Source organism: Budorcas taxicolor, chromosome 7 (genome assembly GCF_023091745.1).
Source record: "Budorcas taxicolor isolate Tak-1 chromosome 7, Takin1.1, whole genome shotgun sequence".
Taxonomy (NCBI): domain Eukaryota; kingdom Metazoa; phylum Chordata; class Mammalia; order Artiodactyla; family Bovidae; genus Budorcas; species Budorcas taxicolor.
The window spans coordinates 54,797,215-54,817,878 of NC_068916.1; the positions used below are offsets into that span (position 1 = coordinate 54,797,215).

The window sequence follows — 20,664 nt, forward strand, 5'->3', positions numbered from 1 at the left end:
ATGAAAGGCCAAGCACTGTTGTCACTTATGTATTTTTCCTCCCACAGGGCAAGTTAAGCAAACTGTCTGAGTCATTACATTAGACCTGCTCTATATGAAAACAGGCAGATCTCAAAATGTTATCGTGATGCCCATAATTCTTCACGATTGCATAAGAGTATCCTGTAAGATAACATTATAGAGATAATTGTCCTTAGTTTTGATAATATTTAGTATATTTTGATATACTTAGTATATCTGAGTTGAGCAATGCCTATTAGAGTTGTAAAAAGTCATATGCATAGTACTTAGATCCTATCCAATATCAGGTCATTAGATACATTTTAAACAATTCTCTTTGATTGGATGGGTAGCATCTGAGGATAGTTAGGATTTAAAGATTTACAGAATTTTTCCTTATCTGCATAACTATATCTGGCGAAAGAATGCCTATTTCTATAAGCTTTGTTATACAGCTCTTGAAACATCCATTGGTAAATGCAGTATTACAGCAAAGTTGTAAAATACACATTTACACTATATGTAAAATCAACTACATGTCCTTGGCATACACGTGCTTGCATAAATGACACACTAGCTTGAGTGAGTGAACCTGCAAACTCCACTCCCAGGCAGTTTTACTCAAGAGACAGTGAACAGGCAAGCTTTTAGTAATGCTGTGAGCATCTCCAGTATTTAAAGGTACAAGCATGTTTGGGCATAAAATGGGTGTAAAAGCAAACCATATGCTCTTCCTGATACTTAACTGAACCAGTAGAAAAAAGTTACCACATAGTATTCTTGAGCCACAGTATATCTGTTTTTTAAGTATGCACAAATATGGCTATATATACTGTATTTCTGATTTGAGTTTTACAAAGGGGAAATTTTGGCTACATATGACTCTTCATGAGCTCAACTCTTACTTACATCAAAGGCAGCTCCACTGTATAGCTGTTCTGACAAAATAGCTAATAATAAAATAGTTTTGCAACTGATTATTTGGGTTAAATAAAAGACAGCTAACAACAAAAATCTCGACATCAGTGATTTAAGGTAAATGTTATTTTGTTGGAGGTGGAGGCAAAAAATAAGAAAACAATTTGATTCATTTGGGGAATCTGGCTGAAGATTAATGGTCTTACGTTTAACCAACAGTGGAAGATTTTAACACCCAGCACATCATCTACCCTCTTCATTAGGAATAACTGGATACTAACAGAAGGCACCCATGACATTCATCTTAGGAAGAACTGTTTACATTTATAAAATGAATTGAAAAAGGCAAAATAAAAAATACTATCCAAGGACTGTAATAAAAATATTCTAAAACAATTTGCTAAGTTTAAAAACCCAGCCAAAAACTAATTATCAGTGAGTGCACCCCTCCAGAAGATTAAATACTAATGAAGAAAAACAAATTCATGTAATTCTGGAGATCAGAAATCATGATCTTCTTGTAAGTAGTATGTTTTTTATTAATCTTTTATGGTTGAAAACTAGCTCTAAAAAAGAACTGAGAATATGTCAGCTTGGCATTTCTTTTTAGTCTGAACGTCTCCTCTTAAAAAAAAAAAAAAGCAATACTTCCTCCCAATACGGCACCTTTCTCATAACCGATCTTTGTCTAAAATTAGAAGCAGTTTCTCCAGAAAAAGCCAATCAGTACACAAGATACAGTATTTCCTTATAGATTTTTTAAACAAGAGCATGACATTAATGAAATAAGTTTAATACAAGAAAATAATGTTGTAACTCAAAACAAACTGTTTTTTTTAATCTCACTTATTTTTTTTGATTCTATACTAGATGACCACTATTCTTAAAGCTTAGAATAAATTAGGAATACAAGTCAAAACCAGAGCCTAATTAAATAAAATGGAACACCGAAAATCTTGGTTTGACAATAAACTCAACAACACAGTTTAAATTAATTGGGAAAATTTTAATCAATAAGCATCAAACACACTTCACATTGGGAACTGCAATACTGAAATTGTGACATTTTAAATATTTTCCTCAAAGAAGGTTAGTGATTATCTTTTTCCTGGGAAACATGGAAATCCAACTATAACATTAATGTGGCCAGTCTAGGTCACTATGTTTTAGCTAATGCTAATATTTAAACAGATATTCACATTCCATGTCTACAATAAGGTAGACTGTGAACTACCTGTATTGCTGAATTTTGGCCAAAATTCCATGAGATAATTTAGAGGAACATCAAATTTCTGAAGGGCAAACTCATAAAACTTCACATTGGGATCACTTTTTTGCTTCAATTGCATCTGACTCAACAATACAGGCAAGTTTTCTTTCCTAATTACTTGGAAAAATATTTCTCCAATAAGTCCTGTGTCTTCTCTACTATGGATTGTTTTTAAGATATCAGCTCTGTGGTTAGTTTCCCACAGTTGATAAAAATCGATCAAAAACACTATAATATACAATTAGCAAGGGAAAAGGTTGTTTTTCTAAGGCTGCAGGAACAGGAAAGAAATAGCACTTCTTATTTGTATAAGCACAAACACCTTTTAAATCTAGTCATACTGCATAAATCCAATATAGTATTCAAAAGTTCTATAAAAATGAACCAAAGATACTTATTTACTTCCACTGCTCCAAGAGTCAAACATTAGATCTGCATGAGAGTTGCACTGTAGCCATTTGCTGGTCCGATTGAAGAGTTCAAAGTCCTTTTTGTTATTTGGCCCAATGATGTCTACATCCCAGATAAATTCAGTTCAAAAAACGGAAATTAGGGCGAAGACTCCGTATAACAAAGCACAAGGATATGCTACTAGAAGTTGCTGTCCTTCCATGGCTAATGCAGAAATAAAAATTTTGGAAGCTGAAAAACTACACCATCCAATAATTCCAGCAGTAAGAATGATTCCTACCATTCCTCTGTAACAGACAAAAAAAAAATGGAGAGCGGAGAGAAAAAGCAGAAGATGAGATTAGTTATGTAAGAGTACTACCATAACCAATTCTTAAGTACTTAAAAATTAAATCACATGTAGACGTCTACAGAAATAACCAAGATCTTTCTTCAAATGCTGATGTATCTCAGTTAATTCAATTATTTCATGTGATTAAAAGCTTATCTGTAACATATTTTGCTTCTTAATATAGCACAATTTCTCAAACTTGGCAGCACTGACATTTGGCCTGTGTGTGCTTCTGCTGTGGGGGCTGTTGTGTTCATCATTAGGACATTCAGCAGCATCCCTGGCCTCTAGCCATAAAAAACCCATTGTACCTCTGCCCCTCCAGAGTTCTGATAACTAAAATTGTCTCCCGACATTGCAAAGTATCCCCTGGTAGCAAAACTGCCCCTGGCTGGAAAACACTGTTTTAGTAGAAACACTGTCTTTAAAATTCAAATATAAACATATCAATTTTAACAAATGAGAAGAGTGAAGCAGTTTCTACACTGAAAATCTGAAGCATTTTCATCCAAAACAGGGACACTGTAAGGCCATCACCCTTTCATATCTCTAGTATCAGTTGATACATACTCTTCTGCTATGCCTTCTTTTCCACTCTAGGTATAACAAAGCTCAATCTTTCCTCATGTCTAGCACTAGCCAGAACGAGGGGACTGAACTACTGAGACAGCATCTGTCCACTGGCCATGAGAAGCAACTTCATGAGCAGTAATATATACCTCTCTCTTTAATCCTTACTTAAAAGTATTATTTTAAAATAACACAACTTTAAAGCTGTGTACAAGGATATTTGAGAACACAGTAGGCTAGAAACAGTCTCTTGACATAAAAAGTTCCAGTTTTAGTTAAGAAGCTACTAAATAGAGAATATGCATTTATTATTTATTCACTTAGTATATGCCTGATATAGTTAAGAAATAAGATATTTTTAAAAAATCAAAGAGAGGGTAAGTATAATTTTAACAACCTGATCTCTTCCATGCAATATTTAGGTTAACAATCACCTCTGTTCAATCTGTTTATGGACACTGGTAAGTTTACCTAAAACTAGTGAAATTCCTTATTATATGGAAAGAAGACATGGTATAAATGATTTTTAAATTTATTCTCACTTCCATTATTCATCACTGAAAAGTATGTAACACAGTCTTCATTTATAACAGCCACTATCTGTTTGTTGAATCAGTGATTTACCTCAAATTGACAGTGAACTAAATTCTATTACACAGAATTGGTCAATCAACTCCCAAAATAAAGATCAGTACTTACTGCAAAGAAAATATCACTGCGAAGCTGGAAAGCAGGATCATAGGAAGAAGACAATATCCAAGGACACTTGCCACACAACCAAATGAAACACCAGTCATACTCATTAAGTTTAATAAACAAAACATTCCTAGGCATCCAATTGCACTGATTCCATATACGTAGCCAAACTGGATTTTGCCAGCCTATGGGTAACAAAAAGATGACATATTAGAGGGCAAAGAAAGTTACTTTGGGCTTCTTTCACCTAAAATGGTACTTGTAGAAGATATTTAATTTGTGAGGATTAAAATCCACAGAGGTATCTATTCTTTATATAGGGAAGTAAAACAGTGAGCAGACTGCCTTTTATATCTTTCTCAAGAAATTTAAAGTACCCACCTCTCAACACACAGATATTCAGGATTTCATTTTCTAGCTACCATTTGAGTTTGGCATAGAATTCAACAAATAAAGATATAAAACCATTGTAGAATCACCTCAAGTCATAGATTTCTAAAAATAAATATGGCCGATTTTAAGCAAATAAACTACCAAAACAAGATGGAAAGTCATTCAAATATTTGGATAGTAGCTAATACCACTTGAACACACCCAACTCCACCAAAATTGCCCTTAAACAACTTACTTTCATTGGCAGATATAGGCATAATCATTTTAACAGCAGAAATAATTTCACTGACTTTGCTGCTGCTGCTGCATCACTTCAGTCGTGTCCGACTCTGTGCGACCCCAGAGATGGCAGCCCACCAGGCTCCCCCGTCCCTGGGATTCTCCAGGCAAGAACACTGGAGTGGGTTGCCATTTCCTTCTCCAATGCGTGAAAGTGAAAAGCCAAAGTGAAGTCGCTCAGTCGTGTCTGACTCTTAGCGACCCCATGGACTGCAGCCTACCAGGCTCCTCTGTCTGTGGGATTTTCCAGGCAAGAGTACTGGAGTGGGGTGCCACTGCCTTCTCTGATCACTGATTTTATATGGGTGTTAAAGGAATTAGGAGAAAGGAAGCCAGGATAAGCAGGGAGCCAGGGTTCTGTGGGGAGGGGAGGAAAAAAGTGATTAACTACTGGGTAAGAGGAATATAATGGAAGATATTTTCTTCTTTCATTATTTTTCCAAATTGGTGGTTGCTTTATACAGTTCTCTGACAAACAAGCAAAAATTTTAAAAATTTTCTGCTCTTACAAAAGACATCACTAAACAATCTTAGGACAATAAACATGAGCTTAATTGGAGTTAGTACGCTTAGTCATGCTACGTGAACAAACAGTGTATTTAGGTCATGCTATCACTAAAATCAGTCTGCGAAAAAGCCTTTAAAAAGTTCTGGTTTGTCACCCATCTGACATATGAAACTCAATTATGAAAATACCTCTACAGATTACATTAATGGAAATCTCCCTGGGATTTTTGTTAGAATCAATACTTGTTTGTAAATATCTGATTAAGAGTGTAGAAGTTTAAAAAGGTTTATTAATAATAAAATCTGACACTGGGTACAATGCATTAAAACTCTGAATACTATATTCAAAATACTTTGAACAGTATTCTCATATAACCTGTCTTAATCTCCAAAACAATCTTGTTATGTGGTTATTTATCAGAGGGAAGTGAAGGGTGAAATCAAGGGCAGATTAGACACATTAAGTTCATGCCTAGCTTTTCTGACTAAAAGTTCCATCTTTAATTCATTATATTGTTTATTTCTTCTAATTCAGAAGAGGACATAAGATAAAATAAAACAAACATTAACAATTATATTTACAATTTCTCATTTTCAATATGCTCCAATATTCTTAGAGAGATGAGAGAGACTAAAAGTTGTTGTCTTTTAATTTATCAATTCATTAAATATTAAAATAATATATAAGAAAGACCAGCACTTATGCAACAAAACTCTACTCAAGGGCAACTTAAAAAAAAAAGGAATTCTGATAAGTGACTAAAGCCACGTTATTTATTAACAATTTTCCCTAATAATTGGACCACTTATTGGAACAAGAAATGATTTCTAAATATACCATATTATCAATGGTGAAGTGACGAATATGTATAAACTTAAACAACTCGATATCTTTTAAGACACATTAAAACTTGATGTAAAAGAAGAGTCTTAATAAAGGCTCTTGGTGGAATATTTAAATTCCATTCTTTAATCTCACACTGAGAGCTCCAACTAGAATCTTACCAGTAACAATGTAGCTCCAAAAGCAAGGCAAAAAACCATTGGTCCTGCCAAATCAGTCTCATTCATGATGCTGCCATCTGCTACTTTCAAGGGATGTAAAACTGTGAGTGTTTTTTGCCAGATGTGGTCAAAATTGATACCCAATTCTAAAGAAAAAGAAAATAAGAAAGTCAATCAGGATTTGTGATATACTTTCAGTTTACCAGAGTTTATATTGTAACAGGGTGAAAAACAAAATGAAACAACCAGTATCAAAAAAGTGATCTAGCAACATCAGATATTATTTTAGTGAGTCCTCAATCAGTCTTTACTGATTACGGTGCTTATTCCACAAATATCAAATCTCTGGTTTGGTGTTAGAAAAAGGTAAGGACATAATGAATCAGACACTCCGAGCTAGGCCTTTATAGCACAGAATACACAGACAGCATTCATAGTAAGGGGCTCTATACCCAGGGGTTCAGAAACACAGGAGGCCCTGCGAAAATGTATACAAAACTATGTCTTCTCTGTATATATGTGCATTTTTCTGAGAAGAGTATGCATAGCTTTCACTGGACTTCCAAAGGGTATCTGATCTCCCCCCAAAATTTTAGAACTATTGCTTTTTGGGTTTGGAGATAGAGTTTGAAAAACACCGTACATTGATGTTACTAGCTCTATCAGTTTGTTTTCATGCAGAACAGTCAATACCATGCTATTTCCTCTCATTTCTTCCACTGATAGAATTGCATCAATAATCTAAAGTAAAAGTTACTCTGCTCACATACTGACATACTTTATTATCACTATATAAAGATCTATTAAAAAAAGTCTGGTTCTCCCTGGCTCAGTGTTATTCGAAATGAGTCACTTAGTAGAAACTTTTTTCCTACAACCTTATTCTTCAAACAAAGGTTTACTTTCAGCATCTGGATATTATAGAGCACTATCAAGAGTTGCAACCGACTGTACCTTCTAATAAAGGTGGTTCATCCTCAAAGTTGTTTCCATAGAATGGCTGAGGTGTAGTTGGAGTATATGCCTGAGTTGGCTGGAAAATCTGCCCGGTGTATGGCTGTTGTGGCTGCATCATGTCTGCGGGGACAAACTGGCCTTGGTGCGAGTAGTCATAGCCAGCATACTGTCTAAAAAGCCAAGTAAAGTTACATGCCTCAGAATTATGTCAACATCCAAATCTGATATCCCTGACAGGCAAGAAATATGTCATGCAATTTCCAGAATATCTACTTTGGCAGATTTTATAAATCATGGTTGAAATTAACTACTAAGATCAAGCTAATTATCTACAGTAAGACAGATGGGTCATGGTGGAGAGTTCTGACAAAATGTGGTCCACTGGAGAAGGGAATGGCAAGCTACTTCAGTATTCTTGCCTTGAGAACCCCATGAACAGTATGAAAAGGCAAAAAGATAGAACACTGAAAGTGGAACTCCCCAGGTCGGCAGGTGCCCAACATGCTACTGGAGATTGGTGGAGAAGTAACTCCACAAAGAATGAAGAGACAGAGCCAAAGCAAAAACAACACCCAGTTGTGGATGTGACCGGTGATGGAAGCAAGGTCCAATACTGTAAAGAGCAATATCGCATAGAAACCTGGAATGTTAGGTCCATGAATCAAGGCAAATTCAAAGTAGTCAAACAGGAGATGGCAAGAGTGAACGTTGACATTTTAGGAATCAGCGAACTAAAATGAACTGGAATGGGTGAATATACATCAGATGAGCATCATATCTACTACTGTGGGCAAGAATCCCTTAGAGGAAATGGAGTAGCTATCATACTCAACAAAAGAGTCTGAAATGCAGTACTTGGATGCAGTCTCAAAAACGAAAGAATGATCTCTGTTCATTTCCAAGGCAAACCATTCAATATCATGGTAATCCAAGTCTATGTCCAGACCAGTAATGCTGAAGAAGCTGAAGTTGAAAGGTTCTATGAAGACCTAAAAGACCTTCTAGAACTAACACCCCAAAAAGATGTCCTTTTCATTATCAGTTCAGTTGCTCAGCCGTGTCCGACTCCTTGCAACCCCATGAATCGCAGCATGCCAGGCCTCCCTGTCCATCACCATCTCTTGGAGTTCACGCAAACTCATGTCCATTGAGTCGAATATGCCATCCAGCCATCTCATCCTCTGTTGTCCCCCTTTCTTCCTGCCCCCAGTCCCTCCCAGCATCAGAGTCTTTTCCAATGAGTCAACTCTTCAAATGAGGTGGCCAAAGTACTGGAATTTCAGCTCTAGCATCATTCCTTCCAAAGAACACCCAGGGCTGACCCCACCTTAGAATGGACGGGTTGGATCCCCTTGCAACCAAGGGACTCTCAAGTCTTCTCTAACACCACAGTTCAAAAGCATCAATTCTCCGGTGCTCAACTTTCTTCACAGTCCAACTCTCACATCCATACATGACCACAGGAAAAACCACAGCCTTGACTAGACAGACCTTTGTCAGCAAAGTAATGTCTCTGCTTCTCAATATGCTATCTAGGTTGGTCATAACTTTCCTTCCAAGGAGTAAGCGTCTTTTAATTTCATGGCTGCAATCACCATCTGCAGTATTTTTGGAGCCCCAATAAATAAAGTCTGACACTGTTTCCACTGTTTCCCCATCTATTTCCCATGAAGTGATGGGACCAGATGCCATGATCTTCTTTTTCTGAATGTTGAGCTTTAAGCCAACTTTTTCACTCTCCTCTTTGACTTTCATCAAGAGGCTCTTTAGTTCCTCTTCACTTTCTGCCATAAGGGTGGTGTCATCTGCATATCTGAGGTTATTGATATTTCTCCCGGCAATCTTGATTCCAGCTTGTGCTTCTTCCAGCCCAGCATTTCTCATGATGTACTCTGCATATAAGTTAAATAAGCAGGTGACGATATACGGCCTTGATGTACTCCTTTTCCTATTTGGAAACAGTCTGCTGTTTCATGTCCAGTTTTAACTGTTGCTTTTTGGCCTGCATATAGGTTTCTCAAGAGGCAGGTCAGGTGGTCTGGTATTCCCATCTCTTTCAGAATTTTCCACAGTTTGTTGTGATCCACACAGTCAAAGGCTTTGGCATAGTCAATAAAGCAGAAATAGATGTTTTTCTGGAACTTTCTTGCTTTTTCAATGATCCAGCAGATGTTGGCAATTTGATCTGTGGTTCCTCTGCCTCTTCTAAACCCAGCTTGAACATCTGGAATTTCACAGTTCACGTATTGCTGAAGCCTGGCTAGGAGAATTTTGAGCATTACTTTACTAGCGTGTGAAAGTGAAAGTGAAGTTGCTTAGATGTGAGTGCAATTGTGCAGTAGCTTGAGCACTCTTTGGCATTGCCTTTCTTTGGGACTGGAATGAAAGGTGACTTTTTCCAGTCCCATGGGCACTGCTGAATTTTCCAAATTTGCTGGCATATTGAGTGCAGCACTTTCACAGCATCATCTTTCAGGATTTGGACTAGAATGCAAAAGTAGGAAGTCAAGAAACACCTGGAGTAACAGGCAAATTTGGCCTTGGAGTACACAATGAAGCAGGGAAAAGGTTCATAGAGTTCTGCCAAGAAAATGCAATTATCATAACAAACACTCTCTTCCAACAACACAAGAGAATGCTCTACACATGGACACCACCAGATGGTCAACACTGAAATCAGACTGATGAGATTGTAGCCAAAGATGAAGAAGCTCTATACAGTTTGCAAAAACAAGACAGGGAGCTGACTGTGGCTCAGACCATGAACTCCTTATTGGCAAATTCAGACTGCAATTGAAGAAAGTAAGAGAATCCACTAGACCACTCAGGTATGACCTAAGTCAATTCCCTTACAATTATACAGTGGAAGTGGGAAATAGATTTAAGGGCCTAGATCTGATAGACAGAGTGCCTGATGAACTACGGATGGAGGTTCATGACACTGTACAGGAGACAGGGACCAAGACCATCCTCAAGAAAAAGAAATGCAGAAAAGCAAAGTGGCTCTCTGAGGAGGCCTTACAAATAGCTGAGAAAAGAAGAGAAGCAAAAAGCAAAGGAGAAAAGGAAAGATATACCCATTTGAAAGCAGAGTTTCAAAGAATAGCAAGGAGAGTTAAGAAAGCCTTCCTCGGTGATCAATGCAAGGAAATAGAGGAAAACAACAGAATGGGAAAGACTAGAGATCTCTTCAAGAAAATTAGAGATACCAAGGTAACATTTCATGCCAAGATGGGCTTAATAAAGGACAGAAATGGTATGGACCTAACAGAAGCAGAAGACATTAAGAGGTGGCAAGAATACACAGAAGAACTGCACAAAAAAGATTTTCACGGCCCAGATGATCACGATGGTGTGATCACTCACTTAGAGCCAGACATCCTGGAATGTGAAGTCAAGTGTGCCTTAGGAAGCATCACTATGAACAAAGCTAGTGGAGGTGATGGAATTCCAGTTGAGCTATTTCAAATCCTACAAGATGATGCTATGAAAGTGCTGCACTTAATATGCCAGCAAATTGGGAAAACTCAGCAGTGGCCACAGGACTGGAAAAGGTCAGTTTCCATTCCAATGCCAAAGAAAGGCAATGCCAAAGAATGTTCAAACTACCACACAAATACAGTTATCTCACACGCTAGTAAAGTAATGATCAAAATTCTCCACGTCAGGGTTCAACAGGACATGAACTGTGAAATTCCAGATGTTCAAGGTGGTCTTAGAAAAGGCAGAGGAACCAGAGATCAAATTGCCTACATCTGCTGGATCATCAAAAAAGCAAAAGAGTTCCAGAAAAACATTTACTTCTGCTTTATTGACTATGCCAAAGCCTTTGACTGTGTGGATTACAACCAACTATGGAAAATTTGAGACGGGAAAACCTGACCACCTAACCTGCCTCTTGAGAAATATGTATGCAAGTCAAGAAGCAACAGTTAAAACTGGACATGGAACAACAGACTGGTTCCAAATAGGGAAAGGAGTACATCAAGGTTGTATATTGTGACACTGCTTATTTAACTTATATGCAGAGTACAACATGAGAAACGCTGGGCTGGAGGAAGCACAAGCTGAAATCAAGATTGCTGGGAGAAATATTAATAATCTCAGATATGCAGATGATACCATCTTATGGCAGGAAGCGAAGAACTAAAGAGCCTCTTGATGAAAGAGGAGAGTGAAAAAGGTGGCTTAAAACTCAACATTCAGAAAACTAAGATCATGGCATCCAGTCCCATCACTTCATGGCAAATAGATGGGGCAACAGTGGAAATAGTGGCAGACTTTACTGTTTGAGGCTCCAAAATCACTGCAGATGGTAACTGCAGCCATGAAATAAAAAAGATGCTTACTCCCTGGAAGGAAAGTTACAACCAACCTAGAGAGCATATTAAAAAGCAGAGACATTACTTTGTCAACAAAGGTCCGTCTAGTCAACGCTATGGTTTCTCCTGTGGTCATGTATGGATGTGAGAGCTGGACTATAAAGAAAGCTGAGTGCTGAAGAATGGCGATTTTGAATATGTTATTTTTTGGAAGTGCATGAGTGTCTTTAAGAACAATCATCGATTTCAAACAGTGAAAAATAGGAAGCATCTTTCTTGTGAAAGCTTTGTGAATATAACAGAACATAATTAAAGCACCTTGCATTTGAATAGTTCTTTTAATTTTTTTAAGTAAATGTACACTTATTATCTCTGTTGCTATGTACTGTAACAAATCTTACTCTGTAGAAGCAGACCTTGGTATGGCTTTTTTAGTGACGCAAACAACAGAAGAATATTGAAGCAGAACAGAATAATATTGAAGCAATAGCTTTTAATGATCTGTTTCACCATGTTCTGGAAAAATATGACCTATCTATCAGTAGGACTAATCCAGTTACACAGTAAGAAAGAAAGAAGGAATTATTTTAAAGGTAAGACATTTTAAAAATGAGAGCTGAGATGCCTTAGAGATCTTTTAGTCTCTAATTCTCTTTAAAAATTTATAGTCGCTTTTTCAAAAATATAAAAACCTAATGACCTCATTATTACTTAAGATTTTAAAGTTAAATCTAATTTTTAAATTAACTGAACATCTTGATTAAAAGCAAATCAAAGGTGGAATTCCTTGGTGATACAGTGGATGGGAGTTTCGCCTGCCAGTGCAGAGGATACTGGGCTCGATCCCTGGTCTGGGAAGACTGAATGTGCTGAAGAGCAACTAGGCCCACAGGCCTCGACTGCTGAGCCCAAGCGCGCCACAGCTCCTGAAGCCTGTGTGCCTAGGGCCTGTGTTCTGCAACCAGAGAAGCCGCCGCAGTAAGACGTCCGTGCACTGCAACAGAGAGTAACTCCTGCTCGCTGCAACTAGTGAAAGCCTACTTGCAACAACGAACATCCAGTGCAACCAAAAATTAATTAATTTAAAAAACCAATTAATTAATTAAAATTTCAACTACACATAGCTCGTATTCTCTTATCATGCTAGTCCAATACATGCTTAAAAATACTATTTATTTTTCTGGCTATAAAATATATTGATAGAATGCACTGCAGCAATATTTTAACAGCAAAAACCAGAAACCAAAATAATATAAATATATATCTGTAACTACACTGTGACATGGGCATAGATTACTATGCATCTGTTAAACAAACAGAATGAGGCGGTTTTGTAGGTACTTGAAAGAAATGATAATCAAAAACATTTAGTGGAGAAGAAAAAAACCTAATATTCAGGAACTTCTCTGGTGGTCCAGGGGTTAAAGACTCCCGTGCAGGTTCAAACCTCTCGTCCTCATCAGGGAACTAAGAGCCTGCATGCCGTGCAGTGTGGTCAAAAAACGCACAAATAAATAAATATAAATTTTAAAACAGAGAAAAACTGAAAGGCAGAATAGTATGCATCATATGTACCCACTGTGACTATGCTTTTTAGACTATATACGCACATCTAGGTATATGTGTTTTATATACATATACATTATATACACAATTATATAGGTAAAGGGACCCAAAAACAGGTGAAGTAAGATACTCAATTTTCAGATTATAATCTTCTGTACCTTTAAAAATCCTATATAGTTATTATTTGTTGAAATTCATTCACTCTGTTATATGTAATAAATAGCTACTGAAATTTCCCAAAACATACATAATAACTTTCTGAATAGTACTGTGTAAAGTGTTTAATGTGAATTGCCTCACATTATTCTCACTACTCTAGAAGGTTATTTTTATCATCCTCTTCATTACCAAAATGTGTAAACTGATATTCGGGTTAAAATGATTAGTCCACAACTGATCTGTGCAAGGATTCAAAACCAGACTTTCTAATTCCAGTAGCTAGCTCTTATAACAACTGTAATAAAAATCACCTTCAAATTCTATCTGACATCAACATCTGTTATTTTTTTTTCTGTATATGCATCTCCCCAGTCATTTTGGTATGCAAATACCTTGATTACTATTTATTTACCTACTTACTTATACACACACACACAACCCCCAGGGGGCAAGCTGGCTGAATTAGGGTAAGAACTCACATCTTCTAATTTAGTAGAATATGCTATAGTGCCATCTCTCTAAGGATGTATCATAAATTCACCTTAGAGTTCATGAACAAGTAGAAAAGCTCCATATGGAGGTTTGTACAATCTGCATAAACAGATTGTTTTTTATTCTCTTTCTCCAGGGAGAGAAAGACAGAGAATATAAATATGCATGCAAGAGAAAAAACAAAAAGAATGACATAAACCCATGGTTCTCAAACTCTTTGATCTTAGAACCCATTATACTCTTAAAATTTGTTATTGAGAACTAAAATTTTTTATGTGGGTAATATCTATCAATATTTTTTCATTTTAGAAATTAAAACAGAAATGTTTAAAATACTTATTAATGTTAAAGTAAGATTAAATATATTATATATTACCATAAACTTTTTTAAATGAAAAAGCTATTTTTCAATACAGCTGAAAATTCTTATATCTGCCTCTGTATTCCTTCTGTTGTGTGATATACCATTTAGTTGAAGTATCTGAAGAAAATCTAGTGTTGCAGACATGTGGTTGGAAAATAGAGTGTTTTTATAATCTTTTCAGATTATCATTAATATTCTTTCTGATACATCAAAGCACAGAGCAAAGTGATAGTTTTTAAACTTACCTTGCAATGTGGCAGTTGGAAAGAATGCTAATGAACTGTCTTGTACTTTGACTGGATCCTTTCTTTACTCATGTATAATTTTGTAACATCATGCATTGACCATTTAGAAAATATTAATGTGAGTTATGTAGATGTTCCAAATATAGACTCACTTAATATGAAATATGTGTATATAAATCATATTTGTGAATATCATCACTGCTCTCATCAGAAAATAATTACTGGGAAGCTGACAATTTCACAGTGATGGATACAAGTTTTTCAAAATGCTTATTTTTGCCTGAAAATGTGAATCTGATCATTGGCCCCACATACTGTCAACTGCTTTCCTTGAAGTAACAGGTCACTTCATTCATTTTTTGAGAAATTATTCAAGTCTGAATAACCATAGTTTGTCTGTCAGATGTTCTTTCCAAAAAAAGGTTTCCGTGAAAAAGTGGCTGATTCAGCTTGTGACTCAAACTGCATAGGTGCTTTTCCTAGAGATAATTATTATACTTTAGTATGAAGTAGAAGTGCTTTAGAACTGTTTCCCATTTTGTCACATAGAATATTTTTAAAATGTATATTGTCAAGGGTCAGGATTTAAAACAATAATTCTTATAGCTTCACCAAGGACATCTTTAAATGAAAAGGCTTCACTCACCCCCAACAAGTATGTGATGAAGAATACAATGATTACTAGAACAGTTTGATGCCACTGTCTTGATTCACATTTGGGTACCAGCAGTTTTACCAATCATCGCTTTTGCAACATCAGTGCAAATGCCAACACACCTAAAAAGGTATAAAATGTCTCACTGTGTGTGTGTTAACCATTCAGTCATGTCCAACTCTTTGCGACCCCATGGACTGTAGTCCTCCAGACTCCTCTGTCCATGGGGATTCTCCCGGCAAGAGTACTGGAGTGGGTAGCCATGTCCTTCTCCAGAGGATCTTCCCAACCCAGGAACTGAACCTGGTCTCTGGCATTGCAGGCAGATTCTTCACCATCTGAGCCACCACAGAAGAGCAAAATGTCTCACTACTATTACAAAAATAGTTTTTATCTTTCAAAACCTCCTGGAAGGATCTCAAGGACACTCTGAGAGCTGCAGACAACACTTCAGAACCACTGATACAGACCCATAAATTTCATGTAAGGAAGAGAAATAATGCAAGCAAATAAGAGCTTTAAATGTGGCACTATTATTCCTTCATTAGATGAAAGACAGTACCATGGAATTTTACACTTTCCCTTTTCTGGCAGGATCTGCTCAGGAAAATCCCTGACTCACTCCTACTCATTTTAAACTAAAACATAATATGGTAGACATGACCTTTACAGACTAAATCAACACTTCAACAGCAGGAACAGTAGCAGATGAAACCAATGCTCTCATAACCACTCAGTATCAGCAACAAAGACAAAGCCTCTTAACATACTGGGTTGACAACTTAAGCTGATCAAAATCCATAGGTAGTCCATAAAGGTATTATCAGTTAAAGGAAGATAAAAAAATACTAGCTTTCAGTGCTTTAAAAAATACGTAGTTGGTATTTCTATGTATGTCATACACATATATATAATACAATGTCTAATAAGACATTCATAAACCTCAGCAGATTGAGATCAAAGGTCCTTTTACTTTTTGGGCTTATTTTTTCTTATATGAATGTAAAGTACCCGTAGTGGAAACTATGCAAAATGTTAAAGCTGACTTCATAGGGCAAATGTAGAACTATGAACTAATAATAACCCAAGTCAAACTTGAAGACAATCCAAGTCAGATTATATCTGAACCTGTATTTTCATCAATAGAGAGAGAGAGAAAAGTTAGCTGATCTTTGTTACCCAGTTGACATAACAAACAAAGTATTATTTAATAAACTGAGATAAACACAAAAATGTCATTAATGGGCAGATCCAATTGAAGGCACATACAGAAGAGCCCAAGTATTCTTAAAGTTCAGAAACTCAGTTATTACTACTAACACACTAGTCTTATTTTTCTCAGCAATATCTATAAATTCATATTTATTAATTGGCAGTAACATTTATATAAGCACCTGGAATGAAACTTCTTTACAAGCACTGAAGCAACGCTTACCAGTGCATGATTTTTGTTGAGATGGAACTGTGAGGTTAGCAACAGCATATCTAAAACAACTGCTCCATGGAGAACTGAAGTGAGATGCTAAGTGTACAGGACGGTAAGTTACACCTTTAAGAGATGCTAACAAGGACAGAAAGAAAGAAACATAAGAAAGGCAGAGATACATTTTCACTTGAAATCTAAGTGGAATAATTCTGTTGAGTCTAAACAATGTCACTGGTTAAAAATACACCCAGGTCCACATACAGAGATAGGTTTTCCAAAGCCCTACTGCAGCACTCCAGCCATTCTTACATTCATCTGCCCTGCCATACACTGCTGCTGCAGGTCGCTTCAGTCGTGTCCGACTCTGTGCGACCCCACAGACGGCAGCCCACCAGGCTCCTCTGTCCATGAGACTCTCCAGGCAAGAACACTGGAGTGGGTTGCCATTTCCTTCTCCAGTGCATGAAAGTGAAAAGTGAAAGTGAAGTCGCTCACTCTTGTCCGACTCTTAGCGACCCCATAGACTGTAGCCTACCAGGCTCCTCCATCCATGGGATTTCCCAGGCAAGAGTACTGGAGTGGGGTGCCATTGCCTTCTCCGTGTCATACACTGAACAATCACAAAAAATATATATTTAGGTAAATAAATGAATGGATATTTCTCAACAGATTTTCTCCAATCCTGACCAATTAACTGATAAAAAGAGATAAATCTTCAATGGTATTATATAATTTAGAATTTAACAGAAAGAAAAAACAGTAATTCAGAGATAGAGATTATTATTTACATGCGCACTTACACTGTTCATTCACTGTGTTAAGTTTTAGGGGAAAAAAGCTTTACAATGTACCAAAATGAGCAGATTCCAGGTTTCTTTTGTTTTTGCCTTTGTAAAAAGTATAGCCTATGCAAGACAAACCACACTGTGTTAATTTCAACACGACCTAGTAGTAAGGCTTCTTTCAGACTAGACACACACCCTTTACATGCCCTCATCCTGGGACAGTCTTCATGGTTTTTAATTCAGGGTCCATATGCACATCAGTTAACTGACCTCTGACAGTTAACACATGTCAGAGGTCCATGGGACCTCTGACAGGGAGGTCCCATGGACAGAAGTGCCTGGCGCGCTACAGTCCATGGGGCTGTAAAGAGTTGGACATGACTGAAAGAATGAACATACACAAGAAACTAAGAATATGATGTCCTAGAGGAGACTGGTAAAAAGCCCTCCTTCCCCCCCCCCCCCCCAAACACCAGAAACTATGGAAAAAATACATTTTTTTGTTGTTGCTGTTGTTTTTTTCAACAGTTCAGGACTGGAAGGTTTTGAGTCTCCGACCCCGTGCCCCGCTCCTTCAATGTGCAACTGGAAAGTTGCCAGTACTGACTGACCAAAAGTTTTGGTGTGAGAAGTAATAAAAGTGATTATCAACTGCTATATGAAAACTACCTGGTGAATCATAGTAGGGAACTACACTGTTCAACAGTGTCGGTGCTTTCAGTTAACAATCGATATACTCTGAAAACTGGACTGATTTAACTACTAACGAAGCTGTCAAAAGATTTTAATTTTTAACTACTCTTGTGGTCTAAACAGCCTATCTCTAGTTACTTTACGCTCCTACCCATACCCTAAATGATGTTCAAATACTGTACTAGAAAAAGGTTCTTCAAACAATCTATTTTTCCACTCATGGCACATCTCAGTATTTTGCAGAAAATACCAAACTCTATAGAGGACAATGTCGTCCGACCCAAAGAAGTGTCAAGATCTCTCTGAAGGCAGGAAGATTATGAGACGTCACATTCCTGATAAGCAACTTGTTCCCACATTCAGTCTAAGGCAGAACCAAACATTCAGGGTACATGTTTTCACTGCAATCTCGAAAAACAAATGGCCAAAGTTGAAATGTTACTTGCTATAGGGTACTCCACTTCCTCCATAATCGTAGGACTGCTGTGACTGGTCATCGATGCTGTAACTTGTCTGGTAGAAATCCGTGTTTAAATTATCAAAGCCTGACATTGCAAATGATCTGCAACAGAAAAATGGCAAAGACAGCTTATGCCTAAGGGCCTCCTGAATTCGATCCTGACACTTTACTTAAGCGAATACCCTCAGAAGGCGGCAAATTATTCTTCTAGAATTTAGGGTTGCAGCATTTGGAAGGTGGGTCGCCGGGGTTGGGTGTGCTAAAGAAATGTCTCTAAGTCAAGGCCCAGGAAGACACCTCCACTTCGAGGGGCTGATAAGCCCTGGGTACGGGAGGGGCGGAGACACGGGAGGACGGGTTCTGTGGGGTCTAAAATACCAACAACAGCAAAGATGATTCGTCACGTCGGGATAGGGCTTCACAGCTGAAAACACGACAGCCTCTTTGCAAAATAAGGCCTGGGCCGGCCGGGAAAGCGCATAGTCTCGCAGGATCCGCGTCAGCAAGGCCCGAAAGGGAGGGAGGGTCGGAGAGAAAGGACCCGGGCGCGGCGCCCACGAGCCGCCCTGCCCAGGAGCGGGGAGAAATCGAACATCATGCCACAGAACTGGGCACTCACCAAACGTGGAGGCAGCGGCGGCGGCGGTAGCTCTGGTAGCCCCCCAAACCCCCCAAACTCAGCTAAGGACCCTGTACTGGACCGGTTGCTACGTGTCAGAAGAGCAAAGAACTGCTTCCGGGACACGCCCGCTCGCGCAGGCGTGTTGGCAGACTTTGGGCTCGGGCTGAAGGGCGGGGGGCGGGGTTGGTGGGGCGGCAAACGCGATGTGGAGCATGCGCAGTATCGGCCAACTAACTCCCGCGGCGGACTTACGGGAAGAGGGGAAAGCTTCTGGCAGCTTGGTTAGTGGTGGAGGCAGAAAGGCGCAAGCGCAGAATTGTTGCTTACTACTTCATTGGAATGACTGATGTTGAAGCTGAAACGCCAAAACTTTGGCCACCTGATGCGAAGAACTGACTCATTTGAAAAGCCCCTGATGCTGGGAAGGATCGAGGTCACGAGAAGGGGACGATAGAGGATGAGATGGTTGGATGGCATCACCGACTTGATGGACATGGGTTTGGGTGGACTCCGGGAGTTGGTGATGGACACGGGGGCGTGGCGTGCTGCAGTCTATGGGGTCGCAAAGAGTCAGACACGACTGAGCGGCTGAACTGAACTGAACTTCAGAATGAGAATTGCTTTGTAGACCTAGTGCCTGAGTGAAGGCGTGGAAATACAGATACACACACTAACTCCAAATGAGACAAAAATAAAGAAATAAAAATAGACATATTCCTTGCAAACAAAATCACTAACAAAAAGACATAAAATATATATATATATATATATATAAAGGAGTATACTCTAGAAAGAGAAGAGCAGCTACCCTTTGAGATTTTATGCTCCATAAAGAATTTCTGAAATTGCTCATGCAATTATGTAATTTATCACCTTTTACAAATAATTTGATAATTGATTGATGTATGTACCATCTGCTCAGTGGTAAAAAATCTGCCTGCCAATGCAGGAGACATAGGAGACTTGGGGTTCCATCCTTGGGTTGGGAAGATCCCCTGGAGGAGGAAATGGCAACTCAATCCAGTAATCTTGCCTGGAAATTTCCATGGACAGAGGAGCCTGGTGGGCAGCAGTCCTGTCTAAGTGAGAATACACACACACACACACACACACACACACACACACACACTAGAGTCTGACTGAACACATACTCTCACACACACACACACACACACACACACACACACACACACACCCCAGATCTGCAGAATTTTAGGTAGAATTACTATATCCTGATTTGCTGGAGACAACCGCAGTTGTCCCATTCTAACCCTGCTTTTTCCAGTATAATTATTAATTTTGTTCCCTTTTCATTTTCAAAAATATTAGTTTGGCTGATAAATTATATGTTGTACTCTCTTTAAGCTTCACTACCTAGGAAGCAGTTTCTCATTACCAACAATGTGCATTAATGTATCACTTCATTTACTTAGTGATCTTACTGAAAAAAATTCTGGTCTGTTTATTCTGATGTTTCCACTTTTTTCCTGTCCAAAAGAGATATTACTCTCAAACAAAATACAAGAATATAAGAGTTA

At 38.1% G+C, this 20,664-nt stretch overlaps 1 protein-coding gene across 1 annotated transcript; it reads right to left on the reverse strand.

Moving 5' to 3' along the window:
- Nucleotides 1-1,912: 1,912 nt before the first annotated feature.
- On the reverse strand, nt 1,913-19,239 carry YIPF5 (Yip1 domain family member 5). Its single transcript, XM_052643751.1, has 6 exons — nt 19,124-19,239; nt 18,487-18,606; nt 7,335-7,507; nt 6,381-6,526; nt 4,200-4,381; nt 1,913-2,886 (listed from the first exon to the last, which is right to left on the reverse strand). Exons 2-6 carry the CDS (start codon nt 18,594-18,596, stop codon nt 2,724-2,726), a joined length of 774 nt encoding a protein of 257 aa, XP_052499711.1. The 5' UTR covers nt 18,597-18,606; nt 19,124-19,239; the 3' UTR covers nt 1,913-2,723.
- Between the last annotated feature and the right edge of the window lie 1,425 nt (nt 19,240-20,664).